Below are 21,567 nucleotides of genomic sequence, written 5' to 3' on the forward strand. Positions count from 1 at the left end.
ATGATTTTAAGGAAGGCTACATTGCCCCATTTGTGTTCCCATTAGGGTTTGAGCCTGGCAATTCTTGGGCATTTTTAAGTCTTAATTGAGAGTTTCATGGGAGAAGGCAGCACATTTGAAAGAGATTGTTTATCTAATGTGTCCAAAATATGCAAGCAGTAGCAAAGAAAAACAAAAATAAGAAACACACACAAACAGAACAATAAACGGCATAAAATAGTATCTTCTGTTGAGTTTGTTGGAGGCTACTCCTTGCAAGATTTGAAATAAAACCTTGATAAAACCATGAGTACATTAATATAGTGATGGTGTGCCCTCTACAACAGTGTGTTAAACATTCTACATCATAGGTCTTTTAAAGCTTATATTTGTATTATGCTGTTGGACAGTGCGAAATATGGTGGAAAAATGGAAAAGCATTAGCCTTCAGAGCCAGCTAAATGTGGTTTTCAGAATCTAATACAGCAATATCAAAATTTGCGATGTTTTCGATATTTAAAGGCAACACTGTTACAGAATGGAGGTTTTTTTATATGACTCCCTAGCAGAACGCTTTATATTTCTGGTAACACTGTCAAATTTATGTAAACAATAAATGTGTGACCTGCTTGTATGGGATGCTCAGTAAATATTTTTGATTACTTACCTGCTTATTGTAGTTAAACATTTTAAATTAATTTTCTCACCGCCTGCATTATTTCATATAATTTAATTCAAATGTTTTCTTCCTTACAAACAGATTTGCACGTTATTGAAGTGCAAAAGCACCGATTTGAAAACATGTGGCCAACCTGCAGAAGAAAGTTCCACAAAGTTTGAATCATTCTCCCTCTGTGGCAGTTTTGGTACAAAGCATGTTTTCCCAGAGGTCCTGTATAATGGCATTGAGCCTGGGCTCGAAGACTTCCAGGTATGCATTTTTCTCTTTTGTAATTAACACTCCCAAAACTAAGACAATTACAAGAAGACGGAGTGGCTGAAATAGTTGTTTTTGTTTCTTCAACAGCTGTATTTAAACAGCATTATACTGTGGTAACACTGCTCCCAGAGTTATGTATATGGACAAACCAAGTGAATCCATGATTTATCAGTTGTTGAAGAAAACCTCAGAATAGACCTTTCATTTGAGTCTGTAAATGCATGTATTAAAACTGAATCACAAAAAAATTGAGCAGGGTGACCCATGAGATGGAGATTCAAGCTTCCTGAGGATAGCCAACACACACCTTTACACCTAACTTCAGAAGTTTTTAGAGTAGGTCGCATGTTCAAGAGTTTCACTTTCCTAGGGGACAAGTGCAGGGGTGAGTACGGACAACATTCAAAAAGTAGAAACATACGTACAGAGTTACTACAAGTGCAGCAGTTTTTTAAAAATCGTGCCTTATAAGCCAAAAATGCTCCCGTCTCGGCAATGAGGCAAGAACATTCCAACGCAAAAGGTAATTTGCTTTGGATTGTAAACCGATGTAATGTTACTTTGCCCTAAGAGGGAGATCTAAGGGTTTTGGCACAAATCCCTATGTACAAAGAATTGTAGACCGGGATTTGCGCCAAATTGATACGCTTCCCCGAGGCAGGCATAACAAAGATAAATGTTTTCATTGCTCCTCATTTTGTTTTTCTCTGCATGTGTGCACACTCTACAGCACACATACAAAATGCCTTGAAGCATAGTTTTTGCAAAGGAAATGTACCCTTCCTGCACAAAAACTATGCTGATCACAACACAAGCACATTTGCACTATGGCACAAAGGAGCCTGCATTGGTGCATAGCTGCCAAAAGTGCACCAGCCCATGAGGAGAATGCACCATGTCTTAGGACATATAGTGCAGTTCTGGTCTCTCCCGTCCAAGCAACGCAACAACTTTACTTGCTGCGCTGAATTGCATTAACTCTGTAAATTTGGTCCATCGTTATTAGGCGTCTGCTTTGTCAAGAGAAAATTACTTTTACAGTTTACATTGGAGGACAATTTTCATTTATTTTACATGTGTTACAACTACTGCTGGTCCTGATGTAGCTTACTGGGACCTGGTACTGCACACTTGATAATGTGCTGTTCTGCCTCCTCCACCCCTGAACCATGTGCTACACTGACCTGGGATCTTGTACTGATCCACATTGTACCAAGCTCTGCACATTGCATCCTGCACTCTTTCAGCTTCCTAGCCCACTTAGATCTTGTGCTGCTCCGTCAAAACCTTCAATGCTCTCAGATTACTCCACTTCCGCTCCCTTAATTGGGTCAATCATTTTGTCATTTATATACTGATAAAAATATTTACTAATGCTCATTAGCCGACAACACAGATAGAGCTTGGATTACAGTATATAGAACACAAATTGTTATTATGTAGAGAAAATGCACTTCCACCACTGATACCCAGATGTTACAGCTTCTGTGTATTACTGAAGATTGCAACTTCAATGTACAAAAGCCAAAAAGATGGGAATTAACAATGTTTGCTTTAATGACAAGTGGGGGTATATCCTAGTTCCTGCCAGGTTTTCTGGAAAATCTCTCACTATGGCCCTGATTACGATGGCAGTCAGATGAGCATCCGACTGACATCCCCTTGGGAATGGAACCACCCAACATGTAGTCAGCAGTTCCACTCGCCTAATTATGATGCAACTGTTGTGTAAAGCGGTACAAAAGGGGGTGGTGATGGACCGAGCATCAGAACCAATCAAACACTCACACCCAGTCAACAGATCCGGGTTTGATCCATCACCGTTCTTTAGCCCACTCTGCCACCCCAGTTCAGACATGGCCATATGCAAATCAGTCTGACCCTGTGCCTCATGGGAACAGTCCAGCCCGAACTGCCAAGCCATGCCTTCCCTGGACCGGAAACAAGCTTCCTAGGACCGGTTTCTGGCATTTCAGCCGTCTTCAGCCAGGCTTGCTTGAATCCAGTGGCAAAGTGAGCAAGGGACTCACGTCTGAGCATACCCTGCCAACTTATGGCGAACAAAACGGTACAAAAGGGGGTGGTGATGGACGGAGCATCAGAACCAATCAAACACTCACACCCAGTCAACAGATCCGGGTTTGATCCATCACCGTTCTTTAGCCCACTCTGCCACCCCAGTTCAGACATGGCCATATGCAAATCAGTCTGACCCTGTGCCTCATGGGAACAGTCCAGCCCGAACTGCCAAGCCATGCCTTCCCTGGACCGGAAACAAGCTTCCTAGGACCGGTTTCTGGCATTTCAGCCGTCTTCAGCCAGGCTTGCTTGAATCCAGTGGCAAAGTGAGCAAGGGACTCACGTCTGAGCATACCCTGCCAACTTATGGCGAACAAAACGGTACAAAAGGGGGTGGTGATGGACGGAGCATCAGAACCAATCAAACACTCACACCCAGTCAACAGATCCGGGTTTGATCCATCACCGTTCTTTAGCCCACTCTGCCACCCCAGTTCAGACATGGCCATATGCAAATCAGTCTGACCCTGTGCCTCATGGGAACAGTCCAGCCCGAACTGCCAAGCCATGCCTTCCCTGGACCGGAAACAAGCTTCCTAGGACCGGTTTCTGGCATTTCAGCCGTCTTCAGCCAGGCTTGCTTGAATCCAGTGGCAAAGTGAGCAAGGGACTCACGTCTGAGCATACCCTGCCAACTTATGGCGAACAAAGCGGTATAAAAGGGGGTGGTGATGGACGGAGCATCAGAACCAATCAAACACTCACACCCAGTCAACAGATCCGGGTTTGATCCATCACCGTTCTTTAGCCCACTCTGCCACCCCAGTTCAGACATGGCCATATGCAAATCAGTATGACCCTGTGCCTCATGGGAACAGTCCAGCCCGAACTGCCAAGCCATGCCTTCCCTGGACCGGAAACAAGCTTCCTAGGACCGGTTTCTGGCATTTCAGCCGTCTTCAGCCAGGCTTGCTTGAATCCAGTGGCAAAGTGAACAAGGGACTCACGTCTGAGCATACCCTGCCAACTTATGGCGAACAAAACGGTACAAAAGGGGGTGGTGATGGACGGAGCATCAGAACCAATCAAACACTCACACCCAGTCAACAGATCCGGGTTTGATCCATCACCGTTCTTTAGCCCACTCTGCCACCCCAGTTCAGACATGGCCATATGCAAATCAGTCTGACCCTGTGCCTCATGGGAACAGTCCAGCCCGAACTGCCAAGCCATGCCTTCCCTGGACCGGAAACAAGCTTCCTAGGACCGGTTTCTGGCATTTCAGCCGTCTTCAGCCAGGCTTGCTTGAATCCAGTGGCAAAGTGAGCAAGGGACTCACGTCTGAGCATACCCTGCCAACTTATGGCGAACAAAGCGGTACAAAAGGGGGTGGTGATGGACGGAGCATCAGAACCAATCAAACACTCACATCCAGTCAACAGATCCGGGTTTGATCCATCACCGTTCTTTAGCCCACTCTGCCACCCCAGTTCAGACATGGCCATATGCAAATCACTCTGACCCTGTGCCTCATGGGAACAGTCCAGCCCGAACTGCCAAGCCATGCCTTCCCTGGACCAGAAACAAGCTTCCTAGGACCGGTTTCTGGCATTTCAGCCGTCTTCAGCCAGGCTTGCTTGAATCCAGTGGCAAAGTGAGCAAGGGACTCACGTCTGAGCATACCCTGCCAACTTATGGCGAACAAAGCGGTATAAAAGGGGGTGGTGATGGACGGAGCATCAGAACCAATCAAACACTCACACCCAGTCAACAGATCCGGGTTTGATCCATCACCGTTCCTTAGCCCACTCTGCCACCCCAGTTCAGACATGGCCATATGCAAATCAGTCTGACCCTGTGCCTCATGGGAACAGTCCAGCCCGAACTGCCAAGCTATGCCTTCCCTGGACCGGAAACAAGCTTCCTAGGACCGGTTTCTGGCATTTCAGCCGTCTTCAGCCAGGCTTGCTTGAATCCAGTGGCAAAGTGAACAAGGGACTCACGTCTGAGCATACCCTGCCAACTTATGGCGAACAAAGCGGTATAAAAGGGGGTGGTGATGGACGGAGCATCAGAACCAATCAAACACTCACACCCAGTCAACAGATCCGGGTTTGATCCATCACCGTTCTTTAGCCCACTCTGCCACCCCAGTTCAGACATGGCCATTTGCAAATCAGTATGACCCTGTGCCTCATGGGAACAGTCCAGCCCGAACTGCCAAGCCATGCCTTCCCTGGACCGGAAACAAGCTTCCTAGGACCGGTTTCTGGCATTTCAGCCGTCTTCAGCCAGGCTTGCTTGAATCCAGTGGCAAAGTGAACAAGGGACTCACGTCTGAGCATACCCTGCCAACTTATGGCGAACAAAACGGTACAAAAGGGGGTGGTGATGGACGGAGCATCAGAACCAATCAAACACTCACACCCAGTCAACAGATCCGGGTTTGATCCATCACCGTTCTTTAGCCCACTCTGCCACCCCAGTTCAGACATGGCCATATGCAAATCAGTCTGACCCTGTGCCTCATGGGAACAGTCCAGCCCGAACTGCCAAGCCATGCCTTCCCTGGACCGGAAACAAGCTTCCTAGGACCGGTTTCTGGCATTTCAGCCGTCTTCAGCCAGGCTTGCTTGAATCCAGTGGCAAAGTGAGCAAGGGACTCACGTCTGAGCATACCCTGCCAACTTATGGCGAACAAAGCGGTACAAAAGGGGGTGGTGATGGACGGAGCATCAGAACCAATCAAACACTCACATCCAGTCAACAGATCCGGGTTTGATCCATCACCGTTCTTTAGCCCACTCTGCCACCCCAGTTCAGACATGGCCATATGCAAATCACTCTGACCCTGTGCCTCATGGGAACAGTCCAGCCCGAACTGCCAAGCCATGCCTTCCCTGGACCAGAAACAAGCTTCCTAGGACCGGTTTCTGGCATTTCAGCCGTCTTCAGCCAGGCTTGCTTGAATCCAGTGGCAAAGTGAGCAAGGGACTCACGTCTGAGCATACCCTGCCAACTTATGGCGAACAAAGCGGTATAAAAGGGGGTGGTGATGGACGGAGCATCAGAACCAATCAAACACTCACACCCAGTCAACAGATCCGGGTTTGATCCATCACCGTTCTTTAGCCCACTCTGCCACCCCAGTTCAGACATGGCCATATGCAAATCAGTCTGACCCTGTGCCTCATGGGAACAGTCCAGCCCGAACTGCCAAGACATGCCTTCCCTGGACCGGAAACAAGTTTCCTAGGACCGGTTTCTGGCATTTCAGCCGTCTTCAGCCAGGCTTGCTTGAATCCAGTGGCAAAGTGAGCAAGGGACTCACGTCTGAGCATACCCTGCCAACTTATGGCGAACAAAGCGGTACAAAAGGGGGTGGTGATGGACGGAGCATCAGAACCAATCAAACGACGTGGGTCCCGTGCTCTCCATGCCACTGGAAACAAGCTATCCTGGCTGAAGAGGGGTGAAACCCCGAAACCGGTCCTAGGATGCTTGTTTCCAGTCCTGGAAGGACCTGGCTTGGCAGTTCGGGCTGGACTGTTCCCATGAGGCACAGGGTCAAGACTGATTTGCATATGGCTGGGTTCAAACTGGAAAGGCATGGTGAGCAAAAAAACGATGGATTTAGGCCCAGATCTCTGTACTGGGGTGAATGTATGACATTGTTCTGCATTCTGTCCATCAATTGTTGTTTTTGCATTTTTCACCCTGAGTGGGAAGGGTATGCCCAGACGTAGGTCCCGTGCTCTCCATGCCACTGGAAACAAGCTATCCTGGCTGAAGAGGGGTGAAACCCCGAAACCGGTCCTAGGATGCTTGTTTCCAGTCCAGGAAGGACCTGGCTTGGCAGTTCGGGCTGGACTGTTCCCATGAGGCACAGGGTCAAGACTGATTTGCATATGGCTGGGTTCAAACTGGAAAGGCATGGTGAGCAAAAAAACGATGGATTTAGGCCCAGATCTCTGTACTGGGGTGAATGTATGACATTGTTCTGCATTCTGTCCATCAATTGTTGTTTTTGCATTTTTCACCCCGAGTGGGAAGGGTATGCCCAGACGTGGGTCCTGTGTTCTCCATGCCACTGGAAACAAGCTATCCTGGCTGAAGAGGGGTGAAACCCCAAAACCGGTCCTAGGATGCTTGTTTCCAGTCCAGGAAGGACCTGGCTTGGCAGTTCGGGCTGGACTGTTCCCATGAGGCACAGGGTCAAGACTGATTTGCATATGGCTGGGTTCAAACTGGAAAGGCATGGTGAGCAAACAAACGATGGATTTAGGCCCAGATCTCTGTACTGGGGTGAATGTATGACATTGTTCTGCATTCTGTCCATCAATTGTTGTTTTTGCAACTGTTGTGTAGGTAGTCGGAAAAATGCCTTTTTCCATTGCAGCTTGTGCTGCAGCTCGAAAAAGGGCTGCAGTACAAGCCGCAATGGAAGAAGGTATTTTGCAGAAATCCATGCACTGTGTGCCAGGCACTATCTGGTGCCTGGCACACGGTGCATGGATGTTTGGGGAGGGAACCACATGTGCCCCCCTAGCCCCTATTGTAGAAGCAAATGGCTCCTTAAGCCTGTCGGAGGTCCATCTGCCCGCCGTGCTTCGACCAACCACATCATAATGTGGTGGTCAGACCACTATCATGTCTGTCGGGCGGACCGCCACCAATGGCCTGTCGGTGGCGGTCTGCCGGACATCCCAATCAGGCCCTATGTAAGTAATCTCTATTTGGAACAATTGTATTTATGAGGATAGCCTGAAAATATGTTTTGCATCTTGCTCCCCTGGGCCTATGGTGGATACCCTTGGTTTACAGTGTACTTAATTAAAAAAAAAGAAATCTATGTGGCACTTTTATTTTTATTTCAATAATATTGCACCATCAATTTTGACTAGGTAACTTTTCATGTAGCCATGTTTTCTACTACAGCTTAGTATGCTTGTCCTCAGCTCTCCTTGTTTATATTCTGTCATGTTGCCTCTAGATCAGTGGTTCTTAACCTGGGGTCTTCAATGCCTACTTAGGAGGCCTGTGAATTTTTTGAAAATTCAATATTAGCAGATAAACAAAGTCTTTATACATAAAAAGCAAAATGTAAAATTTTACATTTTGAAAATACTAAATAAATGTCAGAGAATTTGAAACTGGAGTCTAAAAACTAAGTGCATACCCTTAGCTTGATCTGTAGGAGCAGTACAAGTACAACAAACAGAATCTAGTTTGGACGAATAGTGGCTTCAATTGACATTGGCATGTGCCACAAAAAAAAAGAGCATGCATTAGGAAAAAAAAGACAAGTAAAATAATAAAGTATAGCATATTGCTTCATCTTTTAGGAATAAACCAAACTTTCAAAAGCCTCAACCTTCAACAAATTTTGTTTTTGTATATTTTTTGTTTTTGAATTAAATAATACAGTTCATAATATGTGTTTTTTTCTGATTTATATTGGTTTCTTTATTTTGTGTATTGTTTTGAGGTTCAAAAACTAGAAATTGGTGAGGCCGGGTTCCTAGCTTCCAGTAGTGACTAAGTGGGGGTCCACAGACGTCACAAGGATGAGCATGGTTGATCTATGTTATTAAAATGTCTTTATGATTGTTTCAATTTATTTTTCAGTTATTTCCACAAACCCCCTATGTAAAGCCCCATACAACATTTATCAATTTACCACTTTCATGCTGCAGAATGTGTCCCTGGGGCTCTAGTAATCACACCTATTAATTGGGCTGAGTATATTAGAGTGATCCTGATCTTGCAGCCATTGAGCAGTGGCATAGCAAGGTTGCCACAGGACATAACAGAAGCAAGGGAAAAAGCCATCAACTCCTAAGTTGGCTAGTAAAACTCATACATAATTTGAGCGTGGTGGGCCCCTCACATGCCTGGGCTCCAGTGTCACTGCACATTCAGTTCTAATGATAGCTACCATTTATCTGGTGAAACAATGTGTCCTCCCACTAGTTAATCAAGTCTCTTGATCCGTGCAGTGTATTTGTGATTATTTCGGTTTGACTAATGGCTTTTAAGACTATTGCGCTCCCACCCATAAATAGTGTTTGAATATTCATTCTACAGTTCTACAAGATGGAAGGACAGTTGACTGCTGATCCCCTTTCCTCATTTACCACCCCTTAACTCTGCCTAATTCTATTCCCCTGGTACTGGCTCTCATTTCCTTTTTCATCTTTGTACCTCATTCTTAACATGCATTTCTTGTGCCTTGAAGGTTTTTTTTTTTTAATTGTGCTTGCATTTCTTTACCCATTAATTGACATCCTACTTCTATTTCCCTTTCACACTTCATGCTCTCCCTGACTAAGTCCCACTACTGCGGGAGGAATGTATTATTATAAAACGCATATGATAACCACTGTTGTTAATATAACACTTCAGTAGTTAAGTTCATTATCCCAGAAATATTCATTTATAGGCAGGGGTCGTAGGCAGCGGCTGTTTCTGTTCATAGACGTAGGGGCTCCGCCCCCTTTAATTTCACCCCCAATAAAGCCCATTTCCTAAATAAAAGGAGAGTCTTTCAATTTGTTTCTTCAAACAAAAAAACACGCATTTTTTGATTGAAATTCTTTATTGCGCGATTAATAAAAATCTTTGCAATTTGAGCTAAGAATACAGAAGAAAGCACCTTTGCAAAGCGCATAAAAACAACTCATTTCATTAAAATGAAGTTAGTTTAAAAACCATTTAAAAGTTACAATGTGTTTTTACTTTTATGTTAGTACTATTTACTGCAAATGTAAATTGTAAAATCTCTTTAAGCGAACCTAGATTAAAAATTGAAAGCCAGGAGTTTCCATTTGACGGAAGTCAGTTTGTACTTTTTCTGCTTACAATACCATAAAAGTTCACAACAAGTCTGACAAGAAGACTGCTTAACAGATAAAGATTACGATTCCGTGGTTTAAATTTTTTATTTTGGCGTTTTTAGTCAATTCATGTACTGGCAGGAGGATTTAGTGCGATGTTTGCTATTTTCATGAAACGTACCAGTCTGCAAGCTAATTGAATATCTCCTCCTGCAAAGCATGCTATTAATGCTTGTCGGCGAGTTCGCAGGCGTCTTTGGTTCCAGAGTTGTTTTAATAATAGCCTTCGCTCTTTCTCTAGACCTTTGCAGCTACACAGTAAATGCAAAACATCTTCTTTTTGGTCACTGCAAAGTCTGCAGTTTGTAGTAGTTTCCGAGCGTGTCCATGGGGGGAAATGTTCTTTTGCTGGTATAACTTCCATCCTCAACTGCAAGAAGGATTCCTTCACAGCCTGTGAAAACCCTGTTCCCAGGTATGCTTGTGGTAGAAACCTGGTATAGCTCTGAATGACAAACCACCCATGGGCCCTCCTGGTAAGTGTGGATTTATTTTCTTCCAGGGATACTGTCTTCACTGTTTTGTTTACGAGCTGCTTGAAACATTTGTGAGACCCATTCGCTACCCAAAGTTCTTGTAGTGCAAGAGAGTTTATTGCCGCCTGGAGATAGACCATTGCTGCGCAGTCTTTATTCCTTTCCAGCTCTTTCCATAGATGTGAGTTCAAAGTGCCTGTCTCAGCCCCCTTTATTTTGTGCCAACATTTGGCGTAGTCACCCTTGCGTGCTATTTGTTGTTTGTGGAGGCCGAACTCAAGTCTTAGTTGCGCTGGCGAAGTGTACTGTGGTAGGTTGAATAATATTTGCATTCCTTTGGACACCACCTTATCTAAGGTGATCTCGTCTCTCCCTCTCATGCATTCACTGCTGTAAGTTATTGATGGTAATAATCTTGCTTGTAATACTTCTAGCAAAGGGATTGAATTTGGGCCCGTTATTTTGTGCTTGATACTCTTTAATGCGACGGCCAGAGATATCGCTCTATTTCTGATCGCCGTTTTTTGTTGCACAAACGTTCCATTCCTGTTGAAGATTATACCCAAGTATTTATATTCTTTAACAACCTCCATCTTCTGGCCTGCATCTCTTGCTGAGGCCCGGGGCTGTGCATACTGACACTCACCCTGCTTGTTTGTAGCTGTGATGATGGCTCGTTATTTTTGGAAAAAGGACGGGGCCCCTGAAATTAGGAAACAAAACCCTGACAGGGAAATTACTTCTTTGGAAAACAAGAACACCGGGCACAGTGTGTTTTACCTTAAGTTGGCATGTTAACTCTAGACTAACTAGATATATATACACAATCAAAACACAAATACTGCTATACGATACATATAAATGGTTTATTATTTTCTTATTAATATTCTTATTTCTTTTTCACATAGAAAATGTTTTTTATAAATATGTAGACAATGATAAATAAATTTACAATTTCAATAATATTCTATGAACCACATGTATTCTCTTCCTTAGACAGTAGATACATTTCAAATGATTTAATGACTTTACATTTCGGATAATACCATTGTCTTAATTACAATTCATTTGCATAGACATCATTTTTTTCTATTTTTTAAATTATTACTTCAATTAGAGGAAGTGTATAATAAAAACCCATGAATCACAAATAACTAAATGCACAGAGACCAACGGCTTGTTGGAAAACAACGCGTTTCGGCTAGGCCTTCATCGGGACTCCGTCACAGTGGTTACTAAACAAAAAATATATGAACAAAATTTTAATCTAGAGTTTAAATGCCCTTATGAATAATTAAAAACATATGTTAAAACCGTAGGCACCCATTTCATAAAGGGATCTAGTCTAAGGTTTCTTTCCTCTATCCTCTAGTCAGTAATGAACAACGACAATATGTGACAACTACATGTAGTCGAACATGAGATTTCCAGCATTGTCGAAGACTGAGATAAAATGCTGTTAGAGAGAAAATGGAAAACAGTCCCAAAGCAAGCAATCATGCAGGTGTCAATAGTTTGTGTTATCAGTGATTAAAACCAAACTTCCCAACATCAGAGCATAGAGTGAATAAAGTAGACAGATACTTCCTACTCTGTTTAGTTTGCCCTCACATGCTTTTATTATTATCAAATGTGATTAAAATGTTGTATTTCTTAAGCCTACCCTGTGAGTGTCAAGATGACACTATCCTCGAGCAGTTTCAGATATGAAATATCTCTATCCTGGATATACAATAACTGTATTAAGAAAGTACAAGAGGCAACTGTTCGGTTCAGGGTTGCGATGTGATATCATACCGACTCTACTTTATTTAATAATGAATACCTTCTCTTAAAATCTTCAGGTCACTATGTGATTATTTTTTAGATTCATCTAGCGATGCTCCTTATAGGGAAGCTATCGGGGAGACTTGCACCTTGATAGCAGCAATAACTATATTAAGACAGTAAAAGAGGCAATATTATAACCTTCTATTATACTGGAAGGTTCGGGGTTACTATGTAATATCATACAGACTCTACTCTATTTATTGATTAGTACCTTCTCTTAAAATCTTCTTTTCAGGCCACTATGTGGTTATTTTTGAGATTCATCTAGCAATGCTCTTTGTAGGGAAGCTATCAAGGAGACTTGCAACCTGGTAACAACATAATATGTAAGAGGGTGAGGGGATCTCCATTATTGTAAGAGAAGACTTAGGGCATTATTATTTCAGAACCTTGTAACACATACTAGGCCCATTACAGTGGAGCCCTTAAATAATAATACCTTTTCTTACCTCTGCACAGTTATTCTATCTCATCTGATTGAGAGGTCACTCCATATCTGTATATGCCGAGTGGCATGTAACGAAGAATGCCTAGGTAGTTAAACAGATGTATATACAATAAGTGGGTAAGCGTGACCCACCTACTTCTAAAAATTATATATAAAATATGTCATATCACTAAGGTATAACCACTAACCTTATGACGTTGGGTGAGATTGATCAATATCACGATCTGTTTTTTCGATCAAGCTTAATTCTCTATTTAAATTACCCACGTCCGGCGATGCTGTAAATAGAAAAGAAAAGGACAAATAGGGATATTTTCGGTCAATGGGTTGAGGGGCCATTCCGCAATGACACTCTTTATAAAAGTCACGTTAGTGATGTAAGTCTATATATTGCAATAAGGTATACCACATATTAATATGTGTATATAAAACCAGTGAAGCAATTACAGGGATACTCAATTCTTTTAAGTTAAGCTATGATATTCTACGATCGTTAAGCGCTTAGAAGTGGAACGCTGGTAGCTTATTGTAGTTTTGCTATCTTTTGTTATGCAGGAATATACTTTTTAGTTTAACAGTCGCATTATATAGTTTAGTTAGGCCGTTGGGACTCCTATTCCCTATATGACATGCATAATAACACTTGTCCTTCTCGCGGCATATATGCCACATTATGTAGCTATGGCTGCACTTTATGTTGTTAATCCTAGCAAAGCCCATTGGGCTATATGTTGGAAAGACCTAATATTAAAACGTCCAAGATATACGCATACTAATGTGGTATGATAATAACTATCTCTAGCTTTTTTGCTTCCTGTTGCTAATCAGGAGTATACTTTCTGATTTAACAATCCCGTTACGAGGTGCAAGGTTCCCATAATTGCTTATTTTCACTTACCAAAAATGACTAGCGTCCGTGCTTTATATTTCCCCAACGCCAAAATAAAGTGTACAACGTGTGGCGCTGTTTTTAAAGCCGCCCTCACTTGTCTCTACTAAACGATGTCATAAACAAGGGCCGAACTACATCGGATTAGTTATCACGATGAACGGGCGCCATCTTGAAGTTACTACCCCGTGTTGGATACCATAATGATAATAGCTAGTTGAGGCACAATGAAATACATGACAACCTTGCGTTTATACTTGATTATTAGCAGCAAACCCACTCAATTTACACATACACGACACATATTTCACCAATGCCAAAATCGAGTGGGTAACGAATGGCGCTACTATTCTGCCCGCCCTCACTTGTCTGTCCTAAACAATATCGTAACAAAGGGCCGTACTACATCGGATTAACTACCCAGGTAACCGGGCGCCATTTTGAAGTTACTTGACCGTATTGGATACTGTAGTGTTATTGTGTAGTTGGAGCACAGCGAAATACACTACTACCTTGCGTTTATACTTAATTATGTCAGGTAAACCCCACTATGAATGTACGGTTTTTCATCAATCCCTGTTTCCCTTCACAAGATGTAAGATTCTGTAATATATCAGGTTACACCTGTGCAGGATAAATCGTCATCATTTAGAAGATCCTTAACTGCACTAGTTTGAATGTACATTTATGTAGGTTAAGGATGTTAAATCTACAAGTGCGTCCCAACTTGTTTCACCTGACTAATGTCAAGAATATGGGCCATTTTTACATAGGGGGGATGCTAACTGACCCGCTAAACGGTCACCATCTTGAAGTTCCTATTTACCTTGGCATGTTAATGGGTCATGTATAATGTGAGGCCAACATTTCTTGTTAAGTACTTAGTCTCAAGCAAGTCTGAATAAGACCTAAATCTCTTTAGTATAGTATAAAAATTACTCTCTTTTCATTATTTTCCTAATGTAGTGTTATGCTAAGATGTATGAAGAGATAGGATCAGTTAGATATTATATTTGATAGCTTGATCCCATGGTATTTCCTGGTTGAGACCCTTTACTGCTGTCCCGAAGATAAAAATCCAATAAACCTCTCTCATTTTTCTAATCCTTTCTGTGGTAGTACCTGATTTATGATGTATCTTCTCCAGAATATACCATTGCATTTCATCTGGTGCATGGTCTTTCTCAACATAATGTTGTACCATAGGCGCTGTGATTTTGTTCGTTCTTATCGCCAATCTATGTTCTGTTAATCTCGTATTAAGAGATCTTTCAGTCTCACCCACATATCCCAGTTTGCATGGGCATATTATTAAATAGATTACATCAGTGGGCTAACAGTTACTGAGGCTAGTGGGAGTTATGCACTGACCATTAAAGTGTAAAGTTGATGCTTCAATGGCAGTGGCGCATGATTTACAGGTCGTACATTTAAAATTCCCTACCACTGCTCTATAGCCATCAGTGCTCCTCTGGAGCAATCTATTTGTCATGACACACTGCAACAGACTCAGCCAAAGTCTATAGTGTATGCCGGGCTGATGATCAGTCAGTCCTGAGGCCTGTCAGGTCATCAGCTTGGCAAAGACATAGCATTGAAGACCAGTCTCCACCCCCTGATGACATGGAGGTGAAATTACCCCCGGCGTTCTAAAATGAAGCCCTGGTGCGCTGGGCCTTCACGTGACTCAGGGAGTGGACAGTATGGTCACCCCACCCTTTCCCAACTCGTCACAGGAGGGTGGGAACCTGTGATGAATAGAGAAATGGTGTGGTTAGCTGCAGACGGAAAGCCAAGAAATTGAGTCTGCGCAGTTTGTCCTCAAGACTGTTGAAGACACATTGGCATATGTACAAGGACTTAACGCCACTGTAGCGTCCATTTTTTGCTGTTACGCCTTATTTACAAGTTGCCGCTAACTGGAGTTAGCGGCACTTATCCAGTGAAAACTTGAATTTTAAAGAATGCCACTTCTGTTAGCGAGAGTTAACAAAATTGGGATGCAAGGTGGGCGTTCCTGTGAAAAAACTGCTGCTAACCCCACTTCGCGATATTTTCAAGGAATTCCTTATATGGTGCAAAATCCCAAAAACTGCCTCTAAGTTCAGGTAGAGGAGGTTTTTTTAAGACCAGAAAATAGCTGGTCTTAAAATTGGTGCAAACACTTGGGGCCTCATTTCAGAGGTTTTTGTGTTGGACAGCGCCGCAAAGAATATTGCAAAAGACACACAGTTGATGGACGGAATGCAGAACAAATCAAAACATTCACCCCTAGTCAAGAGATCTGGGTTAAATCCATCATTCTTTTGCTCACCATGCCACCCCAGTTTAGACCTTGCCATATGCAAATCAGTCTTGACTCTGTGCCTCATGGGAACAGTTCAGCCCGAACTGCCAAGCCAGGTCCTCCGTGGCAGGTTGAGCATAAAAACGATGGATTTAGGCCCAGATCTCTGTACTGGGGTGAATATATGACATTGTTCTGCATTCTGTCCAAAAACTGTTGTTTTTGCATTTGTCACCCCAAGTGGGACGGGTATGCGCAGACGTGGGTCCCGTGCTCTCCATGCCACTGGAATCAAGCTATCCTGGCTGAAGAGGGGTGAAACCCCGAAACCGGTCCTTGGATGCTTGTTTCTAGTCCAGGGAGGACCTGGCTTGGCAGTTCGGACTGAACTGTTCCCATGAGGCACAGGGTCAAGACTTGCATACGGCTGGGATCAAACTGGAATGGTATGGTGAGCAAATAAATGATGGATTTAGTCCCAGATCTCTGTACTGGAGTGAATGTATGACATTGTTCTGCATGCTGGACCGGAAACAAGCATCCTAGAACCAGTTTTGGGGTTTCACCCCTCTTCAGCCAGGATAGCTTGATTCCAGTGGCACAGTGAGCCCAGGACCCACGTCTGGGCATACCTGGCACACTTAGGACGAGAAAGCAAAAGACACACAATTGAAAGACGGAATGCAGAACAAATCAAAACATTCACCCCCAGTCAAGAGATCTGGGTTAAATCCATCATTCTTTTGCTCTCCATGCCACCCCAGTTTAGACCTGGCCATATGCAAATCAGTCTCTTGACCCTGTGCCTCATGGGAACAGTCCAGCCCGAACTGCCAAGCCAGGTCCTCCGTGGCAGGTTGAGCATAAAAACGATGGATTTAGGCCCAGATCTCTGTACTGGGGTGAATATATGACATTGTTCTGCATTCTGTCCAAAAACTGTTGTTTTTGCATTTGTCACCCCAAGTGGGACGGGTATGCGCAGACGTGGGTCCCGTGCTCTCCATGCTCTCCATGCCACTGAAATCAAGCTATCCTGGCTGAAGAGGTGTGAAACCCCGAAACCGGTCCTTGGATGCTTGTTTCTAGTCCAGGGAGGACCTGGCTTGGCAGTTCGGACTGAACTGTTCCCATGAGGCACAGGGTCAAGACTTGCATACGGCTGGGATCAAACTGGAATGGTATTGTGAGCAAATAAATGATGGATTTAGTCCCAGATCTCTGTACTGGGGTGAATGTATGACATTGTTCTGCATTCTGTCTATCAACTGTTGTTTTTGCAAAGAATATTGCTGTGCCGCCCTGCGCCAAAACAAAAGCTCAGGAATGCACCCCACAATAAGATAGGGCGCAGTCCTGGGCCTCATTCATTAAAAGTGTTGCATTGCTGCAATAAAACAGTGTTGGCACACTTTTCACTGCGCCATCCTTGCGACACCACTGATACGCCGTATTTACTGTATGGTGCTACATGTCGCAAGGATTTACAGATATGTCAGTATTCCTGATGTATCTGTCGGCGCTAAAGTTACGCATTGCTGCAATTTTGTCGCAAGCATGACGCAACTCCAGCAATGCATGGGGCAGGCCTATCCCTATGGCACTGCATCACCCTTACGCCCGCCATGAGGTAGGCATAACGTTTTGACACAGAGGTGTCCTAGAATTGTTGCAGCGAAATCTCATAGATTTCACTGCGTCCCCTCCTATGGGGCTTTGTTGCGTGGGAACGCCCACCCTGCATACATCCTACCTGACAGGTATAAATTGGCATAGGGGTTCACAAGGTCACGCATTTGCCTAGATACGTACCTTTGTACAGTGTCTAGTTTGGCATCCAGGGTGTCTGCTGTCACCTCCCCAGTGACCAGCGACCCCCAGATGCTCAGTCCACTGACACGGAGGAGCTGCCATGGTGTTGGCGCAGTTTGAGCTCCATGCGGTGTTGGCGTCTCTAAGCATTGACAGAGTGGTGGTGCTAAGGGAGTTTCTGAAAACTTCTTTGATGGCCTTGATCCAGCTGCGGCTTGGGGGGGGGGGGGGGCATTGATGGCGGTGGTGTACAGTGGGTGTGGTGCAGGCGTGAATTATACTATGATGGTTGGTCCAGGAGAGTTCGGTGGTGTGGCTGTAGTTGAAGTTCCCGCTGGCGAAGAAGACAGGATGGAGTGTGTGTCCAGCTATGTAGGTTGGTGCAGTGACAAGCTGCTTGAGTCCGATGTTGATGATTTTCACCAGGAGGGTGGTGGTGTTCTGGTCACTGGGATTGTCCAGGTGGAAGTTGAGGTGTCCAAGTAGGATGTAGTCAGTGGATGGGAGAGCCTTAGGTGCGATGAGGTCTACAATGGCATCGGTGAATGGGGGTTCTTGGCCGGAGGGCCTGTAGACAAGGGTGCCGCGAAGGGTGGTGTTGGGTTGGTCCGGATCTGGAAGTGGAGGTGTTCCATGGTAGCCGTTGGGTCATTAGAGTGTGTGGTCAGTCAGAGTGTGCTTTTTTAGACAATGGCAATGACTTCTCCTGGGCTCCTGGGCGCTCGTGGTAGTTCGTGCAAGTGAATATGTAGCCGTTGTGGATGGTGATGGCGATGTCCGGTCCGGAGCAGAGGTAGCTCCAGGTTTCCGTGAAGGAGGCGATGTCTGAAGAGGTGGCATTGAGGAGGTCCCAGATTTCTGTTGAGGAGGATGCAGTTGAGCTGGTCGGCTGTGCTGTTGGTCAGCTGGGCGGCAGGAGGCACTGGTGTGCTGCTGTGGCAGAAGGTGCGTTTGCAGTTTTGGCAGGCGCAGGGTGCAAGGGAATTCTACAGTGATGCTAGATGGCAGGCAGTGTGGCGTCCAGGGCCGATGGCGAAGAGGGTGCTGGTGTCGTAGCGGTGGAGTGTCCGAGAGGAAGAGTCCTTGGTCGCGGTCCAGGGCCAGTCGGACACAGACGGGCTTGCCTTTGGTGAACCAGTGGTACGGCTGCTGTGCATGGCCGCACAGCGGCCGCCATTAAGTAGTGCAGGATTGACTGGACAGCTGGGAGGCAGGAAATACAGGAAAGGACACTGAAAGGGGCGGGGATGAGCGGGGGTTGTAAATATGTATTTTGTTTAATCTTACCTCGAGGACGGGTCCTTTGTCTTCTGTGCTCCTGCTCTCCTGAGTCTGCTTCCAGGAAGCAGGCAGCCAGGCTCCCTCCCCTAAGCCAATAACAATGCTGCATTGCAGCGTTGTGATTGTTCTTGAGCACCGTGACAAGGCGTTCAGCCAGGGGCTGGAGGGGTGAGCATGTTCTCCTTGCAGGCTGTAATGCACGTCAAACTCTAGTGGCCTACCTTTGGGTGCAACCAAAGCTATTCTGAACCTGAAAGATGCCTCATCATGCACAAATCTCCTCATACTGCGTATCTACCAATCTAAAAAGTTCAAAGGCTTTGCAGGATGTGGAAAATATGGAACACAGGGGAGAAGAATGTATACCTCCATTTTCATTTTGTAAGATGGTAAGCACATTTTTAAGCACACAGATATCTTAGAGAAAAATATAGGGCCATAGGTACGAAAACTAGGGATTGTGATTTCCTAATTGAGATGTTTACTGACTCACAATTAGGATATCACAATTACAAATGTAAGAAAACTTCAGATAACAATTTCTAACAGGTTCGCAAATAGACCTTCCTCATTAATATTAATGAGGTAGGTCGCAATTTGCAACACATTAGGAATTGCAGCCAGCACAGGAATGGTGGCCTGCAGATGTCTGCTTACCTTTTAATAAATCTTTTTTTTTCATAAATGCAGCCGGCTTTCCTTAAAGTGAAACAGGGTGCATTTAAAAAAATAAAATGAAATGTTCAAGTTTAATTTTTTTCCCTTAGACTGCTGCATGCTCTTACATCATATTTGTTTCAACATTCACAAAAGAGAAGTGGTCCTGTGGGGACCCATTGCCATTTGCGAATGGTTTACGCCACCCTTGATATGTCAGTAAAAAATGACTGTTTGCGAACATAATTTGGTTGCAAAACATTCATACATAGCACTGCAATTCGGTATTTGGAACAGCCACCAAACAAGCCCCCTTGCAAATACCAAATCGCTAAACACAAATTACGATTTGGTAACATGTTACCAAATCGCAATTTGTGTTTTGCAGATATGAAAACGCATTTTTGCAGTCAAAAACTGTTAAATTCTGCGAATTGAGACATTTTTGACTGCAAAGACACTTTTGTACTCATGGCCCATAGTCCTCCTACATGCATGACATACTTAGGAAAATTGGTTTGATCATTCCATAGGAGATTTCAATAATACTGCATTCTCTCTCTTTTTTTAAATCAGGTTTTACAGGATGGACGCTTCGTGAGCAGAAGCACAGTGTCTAACAAACCTCTTTTAACAGCAACACTCTTAGGCCGATGGTATGAAAAAGACCCACCTAAGCTTTGATATTGTTGATGATAGCTTTCAAAAATGAAACAAAATTTTGGAAAATGTATTCAATAACAGGATGCTGTACAACGGAAAATGCTTGGTGACCATCATAGTACTGTGCAGATGACAGCGTAAACCCTTTTCTAAGAAAATTAGCATCATTCAGCACAGCTTCAATCAATAACTTCACTTTCTTTCTAAAAACAGGATACAGTTAGTGCTCTGGAATGTAACTTTCCTATTGTTTACTGTGAAAAAAACAACAACACATCCATGTTCAATAAGAGAAGCACATGAAAACATATCACTTTATTGCATAATAGAATTATTTCTAACAATTAAAAATGTATCATCGTGTAATAAATGAACTACTTGCACACCATTTAAATGCCTGTTTATTAACTCATTATTACTATTCTAGTATTTTTTTAATTCCAGTCATTATGAGATGTGATTTCTATTTGGAGGTGGTTGCTATAAAGGAAATTTTGCATCTATGGTTTCCATTCGTGACTGTGTTATTTCTGTGAAGAAGTGCAAATTCCAAAAATAGTAATCAATTGGATTTTTTTGTACAGAATAAAATCAAAGTTAATCGCTTTGAGATGCTTGAGCCAATATATTAAAATAGAAAATTGCACATTTTAATTATCTAAGACAATGAGAATAAAAAACATTTTACAGTTGAGATTCTTGTACAATATGGCACTCATTTTCCTGAATGTTAACCTAGTTTTCACATGACCTATAAAATCTCCATGTGGCATTTGTAACAGAGATTTGTACATCTGGAAACATTCACATGCGGTCACCATCCATTCCTTGGAAGGGTACACCCTTTAAAGTTACTATATCAGGAATTAAGACAACAGTTATATATTTTCAGCCAAAGGTTAAGGACTTGATTCGAGGGCAATGACAATGCACTTACTAATTAGTATCATAAACGTAACCTTATCATGAGCGGCGGCTCCCTCCATTAGGGCGGAGGAGCATTGTCTCCCTGCTGCCAGTGCAGCAAAAGTGAAAAATTAAACGGTAATAAAATGAATCACCATTTTATTTTTCACTGCTCTCAGCCAGAGCAATGTTTAGAGTCGGGCATTGTTACTGATTGGCAGCATGGGAGTGGTGCTCACTCAACCAGTTTACACTGCGCATGTCTCTTTGGCTGGCTGTCTTGTGACGGTCAGCCTGGCAAGCGCAGTGTAAACCTCTACACCTAGCTGTCTCAGTCAGCTGGGTGGAGAGCAGGCACAGGCCCCATGTGCCTGCTGGAGTATTGAGGCAGCCCGCTCCTGCTAATCCTGGCATCGTCTGGATTTGTAGAAGGAGGTTGCCCGAGGCTCAATGAGGTGGCGTCGTGCTAACTCCAGAAGAAAGA

At 43.8% G+C, this 21,567-nt stretch overlaps 1 protein-coding gene across 1 annotated transcript in view; it reads left to right on the top strand.

The window, feature by feature from the left end:
• The window catches only part of LOC146820828 (pantetheinase-like), a 123,796-nt gene extending 103,231 nt beyond the window's left edge, over positions 1-20,565 (top strand). Inside the window, exons 6-7 of the mRNA XM_085611644.1 lie at positions 740-910; positions 20,091-20,565. Of these exons, the coding sequence (XP_085467770.1) occupies positions 740-910; positions 20,091-20,198 (279 nt within the window). The 3' untranslated portion in view covers positions 20,199-20,565. The remainder of the gene's footprint in view (positions 1-739; positions 911-20,090) is intronic.
• Positions 20,566-21,567: the final 1,002 nt, after the last annotated feature.

The sequence above is a fragment of the Triturus cristatus genome, chromosome 6 (assembly GCF_964204655.1).
Source record: "Triturus cristatus chromosome 6, aTriCri1.1, whole genome shotgun sequence".
Classification (NCBI taxonomy): domain Eukaryota; kingdom Metazoa; phylum Chordata; class Amphibia; order Caudata; family Salamandridae; genus Triturus; species Triturus cristatus.